General features: G+C 46.1%; 1 protein-coding gene across 1 annotated transcript; it reads right to left on the bottom strand.

The window, feature by feature from the left end:
• Nucleotides 1-446: 446 nt before the first annotated feature.
• On the bottom strand, nucleotides 447-17,876 carry LOC142768476 (uncharacterized). Its single transcript, XM_075870458.1, has 8 exons — nucleotides 17,571-17,876; nucleotides 15,083-15,402; nucleotides 11,603-11,740; nucleotides 10,452-10,668; nucleotides 3,938-4,152; nucleotides 3,154-3,295; nucleotides 2,107-2,265; nucleotides 447-993 (listed from the first exon to the last, which is right to left on the bottom strand). The coding sequence occupies exons 1-8, from the start codon at nucleotides 17,868-17,870 to the stop codon at nucleotides 619-621; spliced, it is 1,866 nt and encodes a 621-aa protein (XP_075726573.1). The 5' UTR covers nucleotides 17,871-17,876; the 3' UTR covers nucleotides 447-618.
• Nucleotides 17,877-18,022: the final 146 nt, after the last annotated feature.

Below are 18,022 nucleotides of genomic sequence, written 5' to 3' on the forward strand. Positions count from 1 at the left end.
TCCCCCTAGCGCCACCTGGGCTCCAGTGAGTGCTATTGCTCAATTCCTTTCACGGGCACAGCAAATCGCGCCCCGGCTTTTCCCTCTTCTCTACACCACCTGGTCCTCTCCCGCAGTACATTTGCCTTAGCTCTCCTCTTCTCGCGCCACCTTCACCCTCTCCACATCAATACCCTTTCTCCACTAGGCTGACGTTGCCACACTAGCTCTCCCTCTCACCCGCTTCACTTTACCAATGCCGTACCTCTTATCAGGTTTGCTTCTCGCAGCTGGGCGAGAAAACCGCGGACGACGGACCTTCACGCACTCTCGCACAGCCGGGTCGCATCGCACGGGACGGCAGACCTGCCGCACGCAAGCGGAAAGCGACACCCTTTGCTTGCATGCGGCAGGTGTCCCCTCCCGTGCGTTGTTGCTGTGTGCAAATCGCGTGAGTAGGCCCTTAAAATAGCTCCGCTGTCACAACGTATGACGAATCTCAATGGTCAAACTGTGACGCCATGCACTGAACATTGTTGTTTAATGCTACAAACTTCATTTCATTGCAAAATGAAAATTGAAAACTACCGTATGAGAAGAAAATATAAAAAAACACAGGCAAAACTCGTATTTAACTGGTCACCAGTAAACCCAGAAGTTACACTTTCTTCTCTGGTACATGGCGTGCATGAGGCCGCAGTTGAAACTCCGCGTGAAGCGCACGGAGTTCCTCAGCACCGCGTTCACCAAGTCGGCTCGTTGCGGTTCACCGCAGTGCGTCATCGTCCATATGACGTAAAAGAGCTGCCAGTTGTCGTAGTCCGGGTGCAGGTACACGTCTCCGTCGAACGTCTCGAAGATGGTCCTGCGGTACTCGTCGAAGAGTGGCCCTAGCAGTGCGGAGTCGTAGACGAGCTCTTCGAGTAGCGCCGAGTCGCCGTCCACGTCCAAGCTGGCGTTGTGCGCCGACCGGAAGCACTCCTTAACGTAGGCGAGGTGCTGATCGTGACCTTCCTGCAAATTTATTTAATTATTTATTTAATTGAAATTCGAAATTGGAATTCATTCGAAATATAAATACAAGTGATAAATTGCATGCGTTGATTACAAATACAGAAAGAGCTCTCAAAGTCGCAAGACTGTGAGTGAGACCACCTAAAATATCATTAATCAGAGTTACAACGCAATAGTAAACAGTCAAAGGGATACAAAAATAAGAATATATAATTGTGCATATAAGTAAGAAATAGCGAATATAAGATATATGAAATGTGAAGATAAGTACACAGAAACTAATAAGAAATGCAATAACAATCAGTCAGTATATTATTAAGCATTATCACGGTGATAATAATAAATCTACATAGATAAAATACACATAGGCATGATGGATACAAAAAAGTGCAGATAAGCACAAAAGTACAAAAAAATGCAATAAAATACTCTGTATCATAGCAAACTATAAGAATTGAGTAAGTGCGAACGCAAGCCCTTTTTAAATATTACAGGGGATCTACTTTTTATCTCCAAAGGTAAAGAATTCCACAAGAATAGAGACGAAAATTTTACGGTAAATTTGTCATAATTGGTTGTGGGTTTGGGTAAAAGGAAGTTATTAGCCTTTGAAAAACGAGTATATTGATTGATATGTGGGGTTTAACGTCCTAAAACCACCATATGATTATGAGAGACGTAAAAACGAGTATATGACACCTGAGGAAACTGCTTAAGTGTAGTAAAGGAATGGGAATGGGAACTTTTCAGAAAACTCTCGTGGCACATTTCGACGAGTGGGCAAGGGGAGCGTCAATATTCAAGGAAGCAGGAGGAAAAGAAAAATCGAAGGACAGGGAGGTCGGCCAGTTTTTAGACCAGCTGGCCACCACGTGCCAACGCGACCTTTGTCGGAGTTCTAAAATTGTGGCTACTGTTGCACAGCTGCAACAGGACGCCCCTGAAGTGAAGCCCGCCATTAGTTTTCTTTTTGGACAGTCGCACTGCAGCTGTGGCATGCCGCGCAAGATTTTGGCAGCCATTCGTTCGCACAGTAGCTCGCAGATATTGTATACACCCTCGTCCGTATTCTCCTCCGTGTATTAGTGATATATATATAATCACTGAGCTCACCTTCCACGAGTACGGCCCCTCCGGCCGTGGTAGGAGCAGATGCATGAGGGGTGCCGATACCGGGCCAGCCAGCACGGGCTCCTCGACATCACTTTTCACCATGACCGCCATGAGGCCATGAGGCACGATCAGCATGTTCCTGGCATGGTCATACCTCACCTGTCAGACCATTTGGCATGTCAGACGTTACGACAACTACGAATGTTCCACACCAAGACAGTTACGAATATCTCACAGCAGGAATGTACCCCAATAGCACCATTAGAGATGTAAGACCGTAGGGCCATTTGGTATGCCTCACAGGACTACCAAAGGTGTCAGACAATAAAAGCATTATGAATGTATGACGTTATGACCATTAAAGATGCCAGTTGATACGCTACAAAACTGTGGAAAAGGACTGAACACCTCTGCACCGCGAGCATCTATGCGTTATATTGAGTGGGATACCGAGAGCAAGCAGTTAAATAAGCTCTCGGCTGAAGCTATAGGACTGATCGTATCACATCCTGTTACACACGATTTTAATGATCTGTTAATATGTTCCCTGAGCAACGCGAAAATGAGCTTACATGCTGGAACCTTACTAGAACACTAGCGATAACACTGAAATCTACTTTAACGCATGCGCAAAAGTCGACGTGCTTCGACCAAAGGACAAGGTCTGTACGATTGATGAGCCTGCTCACAACTGTCGATGTACTGCGAGTTCTTTGTGTTGCTGGGCATATGCATGGTCAATGGATAGTTGAGTCTTGACAACAACTTCCATAACGGGGCCTTTTGCTATAATAACTGTACTTATAGAGATGGCATGGAAGCAGTCATGGCAATGCCGTAATTTTCGGGTGCGAGTAGCCTGTCTGTGTCTCTTCTGCGAACGTAACGTACGGTTTGGCTACTACACGTGTGCGTTAGCTTCTGCGCCGTCACTAAGGTGCAGTTGTTAATGTGACGGACCCCATTAACTCTAGGTCAGCCCCCGTTCAGCGTTTGCCGTTTTGAACGCTGCCTTCTTCGTTGCGTGACTGCACGAGCCTATCGCACCTTCCAGGAGAAGACGGAGGCGCCAAGGTCAGAAGCCGACGGCTCGGACACTCCGGCGAGCTCCGCGTCCACTGCCTGCAGCTCGGCCAGGTACGCCGGTCTTCGCTTCACCTGGTAGCGAAGGAGTTCGTCTTCCTCGTGTCTGGGTACGCAGAATACTGCTCCGTTGGTTCGCGTACGCGTGCGACACTATCTTTGACGCGTGCGACACTACGTCATCAATAGCGAATCGCCGCAGATATGCGAGCACAGGTTTCATATAGGCTTCCAATTGTACATTGTAAGCTAGAACACAACTGATGATGGAATGCTAAGTGAAGTGGCTTGAAATCATCCCCGTTTCTCGAACGTCGTGGGTTTGATCCCGGTGTGGCGGTCGCATATGGACTGAGCCGCTTCCTTGAGGTTTGTGGGGCCTCCCATGATGCATTCTATGTGGCGAGAGTGCCTCATACTCGTGCCTCACGCTCTACGGCTGGTTACGCCACTCAAGAAGTCTGTTACTCTATAGTATCACTCAGCACATTACCAAACATACATGACACCTTTACCTTCCATTGTTACAAAGTGTAATGTGCTGCCGAACTTTTCAAATCACAAACTACATGCAAGTTACCAGTCACTTACAATTACTACGTTCTCGCTTTGCTGCGTTACAACTTTTGTTCAATTCACATTCTGTTCCAATTAAGGCGTTACGTGGGGGTTGTGACTCTGCCTCATTCACGTTTGACGGTTCCCTCGAAAAAACTGTTTAAAGATTAAGAAGACGCCACGAACACACCTGGAAAGCCAGTAGGAAACTCGCTGACTTAGCATGTGCTGTACGTTGTCCAAGACTTGCGCGATTTTCTCCTCTGTGTCCCCCATGATCTTGTCCAGCACAGCGGTGGCCTCCTGGAGGCTTTGTACCCTGAACAGTTTCTCGTGAATGTGGGCGCAAGCTTTCTTGCGGGCGTCTTTACCGCCGTCAAAGATGTCCCACAGCACGCTGTTTTCCTACACGTAGGCAGCAGAGAACCAAGAGAACATGGGAAGTGTATTACATTGTTTTGAACGGACACTGAAGAGAAACAATGATTTGGTGTAGAATGACAAACTGCACTCTGAGAAGTCTAATCTCACAAGTCTCACAATCATGAGTTCATTATTAGCGGAGAAATTCAAGGTTGAAGTTTCATTTCACATTTCGCGCCAAAACTTCCGTGCGTGACGTCGAACGTCTCAGTATGTATCATTCGTATTTTCGCGACATTGGCTCGATAAAGTATTCTGAAACTTTGTACGCTAGGTCTATGGCACCCAAGTATGACAATGTACTTCCTTTTTACCGATTGGATGCTACGTAGGACCCAGTAGATGCTTTCTAAATTTATGGCGTCACGTTGTTTGGTGCACGAATTGCAAGGTTGCGTCTTCAACCGCATATCTTCTTCTCGCGTTTTCTCCTCCTGTAAAACTTTCCTTCCTTCCCCCTCTTCCCTTCCCCAGTGCAGAGTAGCCTACCGGGGCTCAGCGTTGGTTAACTTCCCCGCCTTTCTTACTATTTTTTTCTCTCTCTCTCTCTTCTCATTTATCAAGCGTCGCGTGGCGGTAAGAGTGGGGTTTGGAGGATTGTGAAATTTTACTTTCCTAATACGGCAAAACTCGTTTTTGCTCTTTAGTGTCCCTTTAGAAAAAAAGCTGTTATCCCTGTGACCTTTCTTTGTTTTTGGTAACCATGGCTGCTACCACTGTTGTATAGGACCTAATGCATCACCCTAAAAAAAAAAGAGCAAATATGCCAAAATTAAAGAACTAGTTTTCTTTTGTTGTTCTTGTTGTTGTTGTTAGACACAATATTGTCACGACGCAGACACGGCAGGAGTTCGCTATAGAAGAGCTCACTTTAATTAAAAATGAAAGGCGCTCGGAAAGAGGACCGGGCAAGAGCTTCGTCTTCTTCTCTGGCTGTGCGAGCTCCCCTCTGCAGGTTGAATGTGGCATTTGCCTCCCTCTAGAAAGAGCATCGACCCGATGCTCGGCTACAGAATACACGGTGTATCTATAGTTTACGTATTACGCAACTAGCTCAGTACAATATGGCTTCATCCGCACAACGTGTACGATTTCAGATTTTTGAGCTCGCGAAGAACTGTCAGGGATGACCTCCTAATTTACGTCACTTAGGCGCCGTATAACATTGTAGGGACCAAAGTACTTCTTCAGTAACTTTCACAAAGGCCGCGTCGGCGAATAGGGCTCCAGACCCACACTTTCTCGCCTGGTTGATAAGTGACGTATCGGTGTCGCAGGTTATAACGTTGTGCGTCGTAACTCTGCTGTCGGGCGATTCGCACGCGTGCTAGCTGCCGTGCCTCTTCAGCTCGTTGTGTAAAGGCTTGAACATCCGTGTCTGTATCCTCGCAGTCGTGCAGCAGCATGGCATCAAGCATTGTCGTCACTTCACGGCCATAAAGAAGACTAAATGGCGTGCTCCGTGTAGTTTCCTGCTGCGCCGTATTATAGGCAAACGTCACGTATGGTAGAACGTCGTCCCAATTTTTATGATCCACATCGATGTACATACTAAGCATATCAGCAATTGTCTTGTTGAGGCGTTCTGTAAAGCCGTTGGTTTGTGGGTGGTAGGAGGTAGTTTTTCGATGCGCTGTTCCACTCAACTCAAGCACTGACTTGAGGAGCATAGCCGTGAAAGCGGTACCTCTGTCTGTTATTATAATTCTAGGAGCGCCATGCCTCAGAACAATATTTTCAATGAAAAATCGTGCCGCTTCTACTGCGGTTCCACTTGATAAAGCCTTTGTTTCTGCGTAGCGAGTAAGATAGTCCGTAGCGACAATTACCCACTTATTTCCAGTATTCGAAGTCGGAAATGGTCCAAGGAGATCCATTCCGATTTGTGCAAAAGGCATGGTGAGCACTTGAACTGGTTGCAACAATCCGGCTGGTTTTAAAGGTGGTGATTTTCGTCGTTGACAATCGAGGCACGTGCGGACGTAATGCTTTACAGTGCCTGGAAGCTTCGACCAGTAGTACTTTTGTTGGATTCTGGCCAATGTGCGCGTGTATCCGAGGTGGCCGGAGGTGGGCTCATCGTGGCAAGCGCTCAGGATCTCATCGCGAATGGATGTCGGGACGACAAGTAAGTGCGCATTTCCGCTGGGGGCAAAGTTCTTCTTGTATAGGACACCACTGCGCAAGCAGAATGATGGCAGGCTCCTTGCAAATATCTTGGGAACGCTTGTAGACTGGCCGTTAAGAAAATTAATAAGAGGGAGCAACTCACTGTCTTCCTTCTGCTTAGACGAAATGGTGACCGTGTCGACCACTCCTAAAAATGCCATGTCATCATCTTCTGAGACATCATCTTGCTTTATAGGCGACCTGGATAAGCAAACAGCATCAGATTGCTGTCGTCCCGACTTATAGATGACCGTCATATCGAATTCTTGTAGGCGTAAGCTCCAGCGCGCTAGCCGACCGGATGGGTCCTTCAAGTTGGTCAGCCAGCAAAGAGAGTGGTGGTCGCTGACTACGTGGAAGGGACGGCCGTAGAGGTATGGGCGAAACTTCAGAACTGCCCATACTACAGCAAGACATTCCTTTTCCGTTGTGGAATAATGGGACTCGGCACGGGAAAGCGTCCTACTTGCATATGCAATCACTCTCTCGGCTGAGTCTTGCCACTGGACGAGTACAGCGCCTAAACCTACGTTGCTGGCATCAGTGTGGATCATGGTTGGAACGTCCTCGTCAAAGTGAGCAAGCACAGGGGGTGTCTGCAGGCGCTGTCGTAGACCGTCAAATGCTGCTTGTTCCTCTTCGCCCCATAAAAATGGAACATCGTCTCTCGTTATGCGTGTTAAGGGCGACGCTATGTGCGAGAAATTGGCAATAAATCTGCGGTAGTAGGCGCAAAGGCCAAGAAAACGTCTTACGGCCTTCTTTTCTGTTGGCACCGGAAATTTTCGGACGGCGTCGATCTTGTCGGGGTCCGGACGAACACCTTCATGGCTCACCACATGTCCTAAGAATCGGAGTTCCTTGAAACCAAAATGACATTTCTCAGGTTTCAGCGATAAGCCAGCGGACGGTATTGCTCGAAATACTAATAGCAGCCGTCTTAGATGTTCCTCGAATGTTGGTGAGAAAACAATGACGTCGTCGAGGTATACCAGACACGTCTGCCACTTAAGGCCTGATAGGACGGTATCCATCAGTCTCTGAAATGTTGCTGGGGCTGAGCACAATCCGAAGGGCAAGACTTTAAACTCGTAAAGCCCGTCAGGCGTAACAAAAGCAGTCTTTTCTCTGTCCCGCTCATCGACCTCGATTTGCCAATAACCGCTTTTCAGGTCCATTGACGAGAAGAAGCGTGCATGCCTCAGCCTGTCAGATCGTCAATACGCGGTAGTGGATATACGTCTTTCTTTGTCACGCGGTTCAGCTTGCGGTAGTCCACACAGAAGCGTAAGCTGCCGTCTTTCTTCTTAACTAGCACTACCGGTGATGCCCAAGGGCTTTTTGACGGCTGAATGATGTCATCATTGAGCATTTTCTGGACTTGTTCTTGGATTGCTTCGCGTTCTTTCGGTGCCACGCGGTATGGGTTTTGTCGAATTGGTCTTGCCGTCTCTTCCGGTATAATTCGGTGCTTTGTCAGTGGCGTTTGATTTACCCTCGAGGTCGACGAAAAACAATCTTCAAACTGGCCGAGAATATCTAGAAGACTCTGCCTCTGCGCTGGCGATAAATCTGTGCTCACGTCGACAGGCAGTGGTGTTGAAGCGGCCGGTGTCTCTGCCTGTTGTACTGCGAAGCACTCGCGGAATTCTACAATTTCTTCGAAGTATGCAACTGTGGTACCCTCTGCAATGTGTCGACGCTCGTTGCTGAAGTTTGTCAACAGGACCTCTGCTTGCCCAGACACTACACTGACGAGACTTCTGGCAATATCGATTCCTCGAGAGAGTAAAAGCGTCGATATTTGTTCCGCGACACCTTCTCCACTATGCTGCGTGTTACACGTGACAGAGACGAGGCGGCATGACAACGGTGGCATGGTCACGTCGTCAATCACGCGCATGGGCTTGCGCTGCAGCACTGCGCTATGGTCCGCTGAGAAGGTCAGTACACCATCCGGTATATTTATAATGGCACCGTACTCCCGCAGGAAATCCATACCCAAGATGGCCTGTTTACAACACTCAGCAAGAATAACGAAGGTTGCCACGAATGATGAATCCCCAATCTTGATTCGTGCGGTGCACTTTCCGGTAGGTGTCAGCAGCTGGCCTCCGGCTCCTCTAATTTGCGGTCCCGTCCATTCCATTTTTACCTTCTTGAGTTGGTCGGCCAGATTCGCACTCATTATTGAAAAGTCCGCACCAGTGTCGATCAGTGCGGTCATGTCGTGACCATCAATTGAAAGTGTAATGTCGGCGGTGACAATCTCGTCTTTCGTCGGTTCATTCGAAATGTGCGGCACTTCATGCGGCGGTAATGGGGAATTTTCAAATCTTCGGCAATTCGCAACCTTCCCCCCTAAGGTCGCTGCTTTTAGTTTCCCCGGCGTGGACTGGGAGACCTTCCTCTCGCCATGTCCGTGGTGCTACCCCTATTAGATCGGGGAAAATGACCTGGGGAGGGCGAGCGTGACCGGAACCCAGGAGAAACGTCTCGCGGGATCGTCGCACTCGTTTCAACGTTGCGTCTTCCGTCGAAATAGCGCCGAGGGGTAGTGGACGGACATGGCGAGAATGTGGCAATATTAACCTTGTAATACCCACTGTATCATATTTGGTACAACGAATATAATACCTCAACAAAGCTACTACAGGTGTCATGATAAGCAGCTATTGCAGATTTGACGTGTTATAAAGAAGGTACAGTCACTTACATATTATACAATAGTAATTAATTATTTGCAATCCTTACTAACTAAGGTATCCCATAAACAAAAATTTCATTCTTATATTTCTTAAAATTAACTCCTCAAGATGAGGTAAAAACAGCGTTTTATTGCAGTTTTTCTGAAGGCATAAGTGTTCATGGGCATTACAGATTTATTATAAAGGAATGGACAATCGTGCCTATAGAAGTGTAGGAGATGTTATTAGTATATGAAAGTATAGCAGATGTTATAAGTCAGTTTCTGCATTCGTAATGTAAATGTGAAGAGTGAAAAGTAGACGGATACAGAAGTTCCCGTTGGCAGGGATAAAACGTGTGGCCTTCAAATCACGCTTCCGATGCCGTACCAACTGAGCTGCAGTGCATGTCTTCCCCTACCCCTCCTTTAATTCTAAGAGGTCTGTATGTGCATTTAGACCTGCGAATGTTAGTCAGCACGGCTAGTAGCCTTGACGGCGAGTGTTTCAACAGGCACAAAAAGAGTGTTTCACACTCGCCGTCACTGCTTCTAGTGGCGCTGACTGACACTAGCAGATTTTAATGCACATGTATACCAAGTAAACGCAGAGATGACAGCCTCTGTAGCTCAGTTGGTAGAGCATCAGACGTGTTTTTTGAAGGTTTTGCTGCTGCATGTCATAACGAACAGCTATAATTTCAATCAACGACTGACATCACATAAATGTCACGTCCTACATTTAGTTTGCCCAACGAATATCACAGGCCACGATGAGGTGACTCTCAGAGCTCTCGTTTCAGCGCGAGAAAGCCATCTCCTAACCTTCTGTACTTTTTAGCACTGGAAGAATTTGCACAATTTGAGTACTTCCGGAAACCAACTACGAAGCAATGACTGGAGCGATCTTTAGGTCATGTAACATTCAACTGCATTTTCTCACAAGTGCATTCTGCAGACCCACAAATTTAACGTGTACCTTTTGTTTCAAGTGTCCTATATGTGGGATTGCGTCTATGAATTGGGGGCACGTATACAATAAAAAACTATCAGTGCCTGCATCCAATCTGATAGCTAAGCGCTTAGGTGCTGCACTTTTTCTCGTGGACGTGAGTTCAACTCCTGGCTACGGTAACTGTATATTCACGAATAAGCTCAGAAGCACCTCCGTATAGGGTGAAATACCTGGTCATATGTGCCCAATACTTATACGTCCATAAATACGCCTTTTATATATGCTGTCATATATCACTATATGTGGACATTGATCCGCGAGGCTACAAAAAAAAACCATAGGTGATCAAAGTTATAACCCAACCTAACCCATCCTAACCTAACCTAACCCAACCCAACCTTGTCCTACACCATCACGTGCCTCGTAGTCATACCATGATTTTCAGCCTTAGAACCCCAGAAAAGTTCTTACCTGTGCTTCAGAGAGAGGTGCAAAAAAGAGCTCGTTCCACAGCTGCTGATACTGCGTGATGACGTCACCGGAGACATGGAATCTTCCACTCAGGTGACAGCGAGCCGAATCAGCAAGCCATCTGCAGACGGCTTCTTTCATGTCGACGCTTATGCCTTTAGGAGTGTGATCCCTTTTGTCCTGCAACGGTGATGAAATTCCGAGGTCTTCGACAGATCTGAAAGACCGAAAACGAAGACGTTCACATGTGCTTGCAGTTGAAGAAAACACTGCCCTATAGAATTGTAGTTTCTCCGCAAGCTTTTTAAGGTATGTGGAATACCTAAATACTATGATACCCAAGTGTGAAACCACTTTAAATCGCATGTAAGGAAATCACGTAGGAACGAAATTGAATAAAAATAGGTCGTGTGGTGAGACATGCGTGACTGTGCCGTGATGTAAGACGATTGAGGGAGCTGTTAAAATATTTCTGAAGCAAACAGAGATCGCAGATGCAGTGACGCAAATAAAAATATGAAGAATCAATGAACCTAGTGACGCGATTTCGTACAGATTTCAGTTCGTTTATTTAGTATATCCAGTGCGGGCTCCAGATGGGCGCTGCACATTCTAGTTTAGGTCTTATGAGGGATTTTTACGCAATAAGTTTGTGTGTTGTGGTGTATGACGCAAATGATGCTTCAGGAAACAGAACGATCCGTTAACGCACATGATGGTGTAATAATATAGCTATCTGATGGGGTCTAACGTATATCTGAAGGGGGTTGGGGATAGGGAGGTATAGTGGAAAGGTGAGCGCTGGCGATGTTTAGGGGGCGGTCAAGTGGTGTGGTGGCTTGTGGGAGTTGCACGTGCCCTCTTTCACGACTCTTGCCGATGAACATGTCATGAATAGTTGCTTTTAGTATGTTGTTTAAATTGTGTCTGCGTTTTTTTTTTACCTTCATGTCACCAGCCCCAAGCGCCACGAAACGTACTGAAACATGCTCCGGCATTCATTCAAGAAGGGCTCGTCACTAACCCTGCTATGTCTAGTGGATCAACATATTGGTGGATCGAGCGCACCCTGGAAATGAGGCGCTTGCGAATTATGCCGTGCTCAAGTTACAAACGAAAATGTATCGTGGGAGTGGAAGACTGGAACTTACCTTTTCAAATCAGCCACGAACTCTTCGGCAGTCAGGTCAGAGTTTCCCTTCAGGACATTATCGGACAGAATCTGAGCAACCAGGGGATAATCCGAGGGACAAGCTTGGGAAGAGGTGCCGTTAATCTTGCTGAAATCACTGCAGTTTGGAAAAAGAAAGAAAACGTGAAAGTTCTCGAGCCTATTTACTTCCGACAATTATTCAATAAATCAAGACTTGAATCGTCTGGTGCAAGGGCCGAGCGTTCAATCAACCACTCATCAGATGATTTAGCAGTGCACGTTCAAGGGCAATATGTGAATTAAAACAGTTTAGCATACTGCGACAGTAATGGCTAAAAAGTAACTATTTCCTTCTCGAAGAGACCAATAAATCACTCCGATTTCCAAAAACGACTAGTGTGGTTTCGTTCTCGCCTTCACTGCCTTTCCTATAGGCGCTATCTCCTCGTTTGCCTTTATTTCTCCATAAAACATGCGGACAATGCCGCCGATAAGCGTTGAGCCTATCAGTATTTCACGCTTCTCGCATTTCTACAGGTTGCTATAGCCGCTTTCTCGTTGTGAAATGCACAAAACAAAAAAGTGAGTGAATTGCATGCCATAATCAATAGAAACAAGACAAGAAGCGAAAACATTGTCATCTGGTATTCCTCCTACACACTCCTATTGAGAGCATGTTATTCGATTCTAACGTTACATTAACAGACCGCTGGCATCAGGAATAGTGCTGAAGTGCTGGGAAACTCCTAAACAGATTAACACGTTCTCTCTTTGTATGTTCACAGCTTGCTTGTGCACCCCTTCAGGTAATAGATTGATAACAGTTGAGAATCTAACCACTACAATAATCCTATTTTTATCGGCTTTCTAGGCAATAGTAAACAATCACATACTAATATAAATTATCCAGCATGGTGCCAGCCGGCTGAGACAAACTCAAAGACATCTCACTCTACGGCATTAACTACTCGCTTCCACAATGCTGATGTGATTACCACGGCAAATTAAAGAGACAATCGCACAGTAGGACCAGCTCTTTTAGCTCTTCGAGCTTCCGCAAAATGCTTGAAAGATGGAACGCTCGCGTCGCTCTTCACAAACTCGCCGCTGCAAAGTTTGTAAAGCATTGTGTCTCTACAGGGGTGCGTTTGAACACCACAAGTACACTGATTTCCTTTTGGAAATGAGTGTACTTGAAGTGCAAAGAGTGCATCTGAGCTTTATGAGAATGTTATTGAACACGGTACGCTAAGCTTTGAGCTCGCATGCTGAATATGAAAGCAACGCTAGTTGTGCCGACACAATTAACATCGAGTTCTCATACACTTTAAAAAAATATCGAGTAGAAAGGGTGTCTTTTTGTCCCACAACAATTATCGTCATCAGGCTTGCGTGCGCTTCCTTTCTTGAAAAGTCGGCGCAGGCCACTTTCCTATCGAGAATGCAATGTAACCCTGATAATGGGCATGTCGATCGTGACCGGAATGTACCGGGCGTGGGGCGATAGCGCAAGGATGGAACGCAATATAGATGACGGTTATTGTTGTGGGACAAAAAGACACCCTTTTTACTCGCTCTTTTTTTACAGTGTAGGCATTGTCTAAAGAAACCGACGTATACTTCTCTCTACGCCACCTACTACGAAATTACCAGCGATGGCTCCCGTTGAATTTTCTTTCTCTGGCGTTTCATCACTTATTGCCAAAAGAAATTCTTTATAATCGGCTGGCGTAGGCGTTATTAACTTCAAAGAGTTAAAAAGACTAAAGAGACTATTGTAGCAAGTTTTTCGATGCATGTGTCACTGTCCCTCTACAGAGGAATATTACAGACAACTGTAGGGAGTGAAAGGTAGTTCCAGACCACGAATCAGGTAACAAACCATGCCCCCTAAATTAGCTCCTTATTCCTCTAACAAGCATCCCATGTAAAATCATGAAACATGTCCTATACTCTCACAGAATGTACTTAATTAACACTACCCACCATGTTGGTCTAGTGCTCATAGCGCTTGGCTGATGACCCGCAGGTCGCGGAATCGAACTTACCGGCCGCAGTGCCCGAATTTTTGACGGAAGTGGTAATGCTTGTGGCCCGTTTACCTAAATTTAGGTGTACGTTAAAGAACCCCAGGTGGTCAGAATTTTTGTAGCCCTCCATAATAGTTTCTCTCATAATCATGTGATAGTTAACACAATCAAATATTATTACTTCCTTGATACTGTTTTTCTTCATTCTTCCCATCTATTTCTTTGCCGACGGCTGTGTCATCTATAGCGCAATTACTGACGATTTCGACCAAAGTGAACTTCACAGGTCCCCAGTTTTGTGCGAGGGCGGTGCGCTGTTTTGGTATCTTAATCCCACTAAATTCAAACTCATTTCATTTCATCTCTAACAGCCCTGTTCAGCAAGCTCAATCGTATGAATACTTATAGACGTCACTTTATCCTTTTACGTTTGCTGCAACGCACCCATCATCACATCCGCGATCAGATACCTTGGTCTTTCTAACACGACATTTGCGTCACGCGCTATGAATAAACCTATCGCGTACAAATTCCTAATCAGATGGAAACTAGAATAAACAGCGCCTACCTGGAGACCGCACCAGATATGTTAAACGAAGTAGAATTTGTACAAAATCGTGCCGCTAGGTTCATTCATTCCTCATATTCATAAGAATATCATTCTTAAAATGTGAAACTGAGCTTGCTAATCTTTCTTTGCGTCATCACATCGCAAATCCATGCTTGCTTCACAAATATTTTCACAGTTCCCTCAATCCTCTTACATCATCCCACATACGCGCATATCTCAACAGAAGACCCATCCTTACACGATTCCGTTCGCACGTGTTCCAACTACTACTTTTGCTGCACCCTTTTATTTTTTCCTGGCACAGCAGGGGAATGCAATGGCAATACTCGTGACACTGCAGTCATCTCGTGTTCATCAGCTTTTGCGGACAGTGTAACAGCACGTTGTTTCTCATGAAGATTTTTATTTGTAACATTGATTTGTTAACCCACTTTTTATGCAATACTTCGTCTTTATAGTTTTTACAATAAAAAAACAATGAAGTTTACCGCCACTGCACACTCATCGTACGCTATCCACGTCATAGTGAAGACGGATAATAACTGTCGGAGTTTTCTGTACCGAAACCACGATACGAACATGTGGGATGACGTAGTCAAAGGCGCCTGAAATTTCGACCATCTAGTGTTTTTTTTTTCTAACGCCCTTCTTAATCTAAATATAAAGACTTCTTGACCTTCACCTGCACCAGAGTGCGGCCGCCGTGACCGATAGTCAGCACCACGAACTTCGCGTTTGAAATATCGCACGCATTCAAGCAACTCGAGCGCTACAAAGCCTATACTAAAGCTCTCTATGTACCCACAGTTGTAGATACAGTGCCTCAATAGGAGTGATGACGGTTAGTTCTTGAGTAAGCTTTACAGTGTGTTCTCACCAGCCGAAGGCAAAGTCAGAGGCCTTGCTTTCACCGTCGACACAGAGCTGAAGCATGCGAACGTGGTCTGAGTTTTTGGACAGTTCGTCGCGTGACTTGACGTTCCCGAGGACGCGGTTGACGACGGCGACCATGAGGCCCTGAGAAGCGCGCTTGTAAAAGGGCTTGCGGCTACGGCACACGTGCCTGTAGAAGTCTTCGCAGGCAGAGGGCGCTGGCCCACTGCTTTCGAAGGCTTCTGACATCATCTTCTTGAGTCTCTTGCACGCCGGAGTAGTACATTTTTTGGTCCGCTTGGCGTCGGCACCAAATACCTGCGACTGCAGACACACCGCGTTTCGATTTTCCCGCTATCATTTTGGCGGTGTAAGCTTTACAACAGGTGTGGGTTATGACAAAGAACAAAAAACAAGAACAAGTCACGGCTTTGCCGCAAAGGCGACGCAATGAACGCGATAGCAACAAATTGAAAGGTCACGCACAGATTGGCAAGCAGATCGGAACGTTCCCCACGTTTCTCACGCACAAATGACGCACGAAACGTACTCACAGGTACAGGTGAACGCGAACAAGTGTCTCTGTTGTAAATTCGCTGCGTCTGAAAAGCGCGCCCTTTTTGCAAATGGAGGCTGTGCAACGATTGCAGTGACCGTTGGGCGCCCGGTAACTACAACAGAACCTTTCCGGCGAAACTCAAAGGCTAGCCAAGACGTACGATCTTCCCCCCTGCAAGATAATGACGCGTGATAGAGCGCACACCCCCTTATTCTCTACGTGGGCCAAAGTACGCGTGAGAGATCAGAGCCGCCGCTCGCTTATTGCGTCATCTTGCTGATAATGCTGAAAACACGATAGCCCCCCCCCCTCCGCGATACCCGTTAACAGTGGTAAGTGGTAGATATAAATAGCGTACCCCTCGGTGGCTCAGTGGTTAACGCATCGCACTCACGACGCGGAGGCCCCCGTTCGATTCCGCGCGCCAGAGTCTTTTTTCTGGGCATTTCTCTTTCTTGTTTTCATATATACAGATACGTATACATATACAATGCATGACATCTATGCCGACACTGGCGGCGAAATTCAGCCGGGAGTGTCCAAAGAATTGCTATCACAATAATAACAACAAGGTCAAACATTCCTTTCATTCAGAAATTGCCATTCGACTTATGTGCTTACATCAATGTCGAGCAAACTTCGTGAAAGGGGACATTGTCACACTTTACTCGTAAAACGCAAGATTTTGAGGGTCTTTTGAAAAAGCCACTGTTTATCTGCGAGTATGAAGCAACGAACGCCATAGCAACAAACTGAAATATCATACGCAGGAAAGTTGGCTGTTCACTCCTTCGGAAACCATGATATAGCCGCATTGAGCGAAGTGACCTTCGTGTGGTCTACAGCTTCAACGCAAACTTTGCGGTGGAAGCACGAAACTTACACCTCATCTTTTCCCTCAAAATCTAGGCACCCGATTATGGGTGACCCCGCCATGCAGGTTGAAGAAGCGAATACAGGCGCGCATCCCAACCCCTGTGAAATACGGGTTGGGCGATAGCATTCAAGATATTCAGGGGCTTTACTTTAGCCGCGCCTTTCGCGCCATCTCTCGGGTGAGTATGAATAAGCCTCTGCCACGCTGAAGCACTTCGGTTCCAGGCTTTGCGTACCGCTGGTGGTAAATAATGTATATGAACAGCTTGCCGTTGCAGTGTTGATGTATGAGTGGTGGCAGAGTGGCTTAACGCATCGCGAAGTGGAGCTCTGGGTGGGAAGCAAATTTCCAAACGAACCTCATTGAAAATTAGGAAATGCAAATACAAATTAAGAAATTACAATTAGAAAACGCAAAGTAGGAAATTGGAAAATGCATATTAGGAAAATAAAAAGATTTCTAACAGATCAATGAAACGCACCAGAATATACAGAGTATGACAAGGACGTACTCTTATTACTAGCATAGACACCAAGGGGTGCTCTTTACATTTACACCTGGTTTATCGAATATTTAGAAAACGGGTTTGTTAAGGCAGAACTGATTCAACTGATCATTCAAGCAATATCATATCGAACGCAAGTGATGTCTTGACGAAACTTGACATATGGCCGTATTAACTATTTATTCAATACTGCAGACTTTATACAGGTCCAAGCAGGGCAAATTCAAAAACTAAAAAAAACAAAACAAATACATAGGCAATACAGTCGGATAAATGATGTAAATAATTGATTGAGCTTCATGAAAGATTCTGAGTTACTGCGATAGTTGCGGCACCTGCATTTTGTCGACAACATGCATTTGGCCATGTCTTCATGAAGTGGATTGCCATAATTTCAAAGTCTGGCTATTGGGGTAGCTGGGGCAAAGCTCATGTACTGCGCGTATGCGAAAGCGATATCACAGTGTATTTTGCATATTTATTTGGGCAAGAGACCTTGTTATTTATATACGTGTCATCGTGTAATCTTTGTAAAGGATGGAAACCCTCACCAGCACGGTCTCGGTGTAGTTGTCATCCGGGGAGTAGCGGTCGTATTCTTTGAGGAGCTCTCCCCTTAGGATGCCCAGAGGTGGCTTCGGATATCGCATTTCCCACCAGCGGATGATTAGGCCAATGTTGGTGAACATCAGCAGCAACATCAGGACGTGGAGCGACGTGACTACAGCGTTGTTCTCAGCGAGTCTGTCGAGCCACAGCTTGAATCGACGCATCCTAGACAGCGGCCCGCGGGAGCCATGTGGTGCCTTGAGCGGCTGGGGAGCCACTTTCTGCTTTTGTGCCACGTGCATGCAGGAAAAAAAACTGTGGACAGCTTGCACAAGTAGTACAAACCGGAACAGAAACGGCCATGTAGGTCCTGCTTTGTACTATTTGTGCAAGCTTTCTACAAATTGTCACAAGTTCGCGAGCTTTAGATTTACATTATCAGCAAGGTCTCCCT

Source organism: Rhipicephalus microplus, chromosome 8, assembly GCF_043290135.1.
Source record: "Rhipicephalus microplus isolate Deutch F79 chromosome 8, USDA_Rmic, whole genome shotgun sequence".
Classification (NCBI taxonomy): domain Eukaryota; kingdom Metazoa; phylum Arthropoda; class Arachnida; order Ixodida; family Ixodidae; genus Rhipicephalus; species Rhipicephalus microplus.

What these genes read in the sequence shown, in the direction of transcription:
- LOC142768476 (XM_075870458.1), bottom strand. Translation starts at nt 17,870, where the DNA reads ATGCACGTGGCACAAAAGCAGAAAGTGGCTCCCCAGCCGCTCAAGGCA. An exon ending in TCTGACTTTGCCTTCGGCTG is followed by an intron (nt 11,741 to 15,082) that starts GTGAGAACACAC and finishes TCCAAACTGCAG; the next exon opens with TGATTTCAGCAAGATTAACG. An exon ending in GTTTCCTACTGGCTTTCCAG is followed by an intron (nt 3,296 to 3,937) that starts GTGTGTTCGTGG and finishes CTGCGTACCCAG; the next exon opens with ACACGAGGAAGACGAACTCC.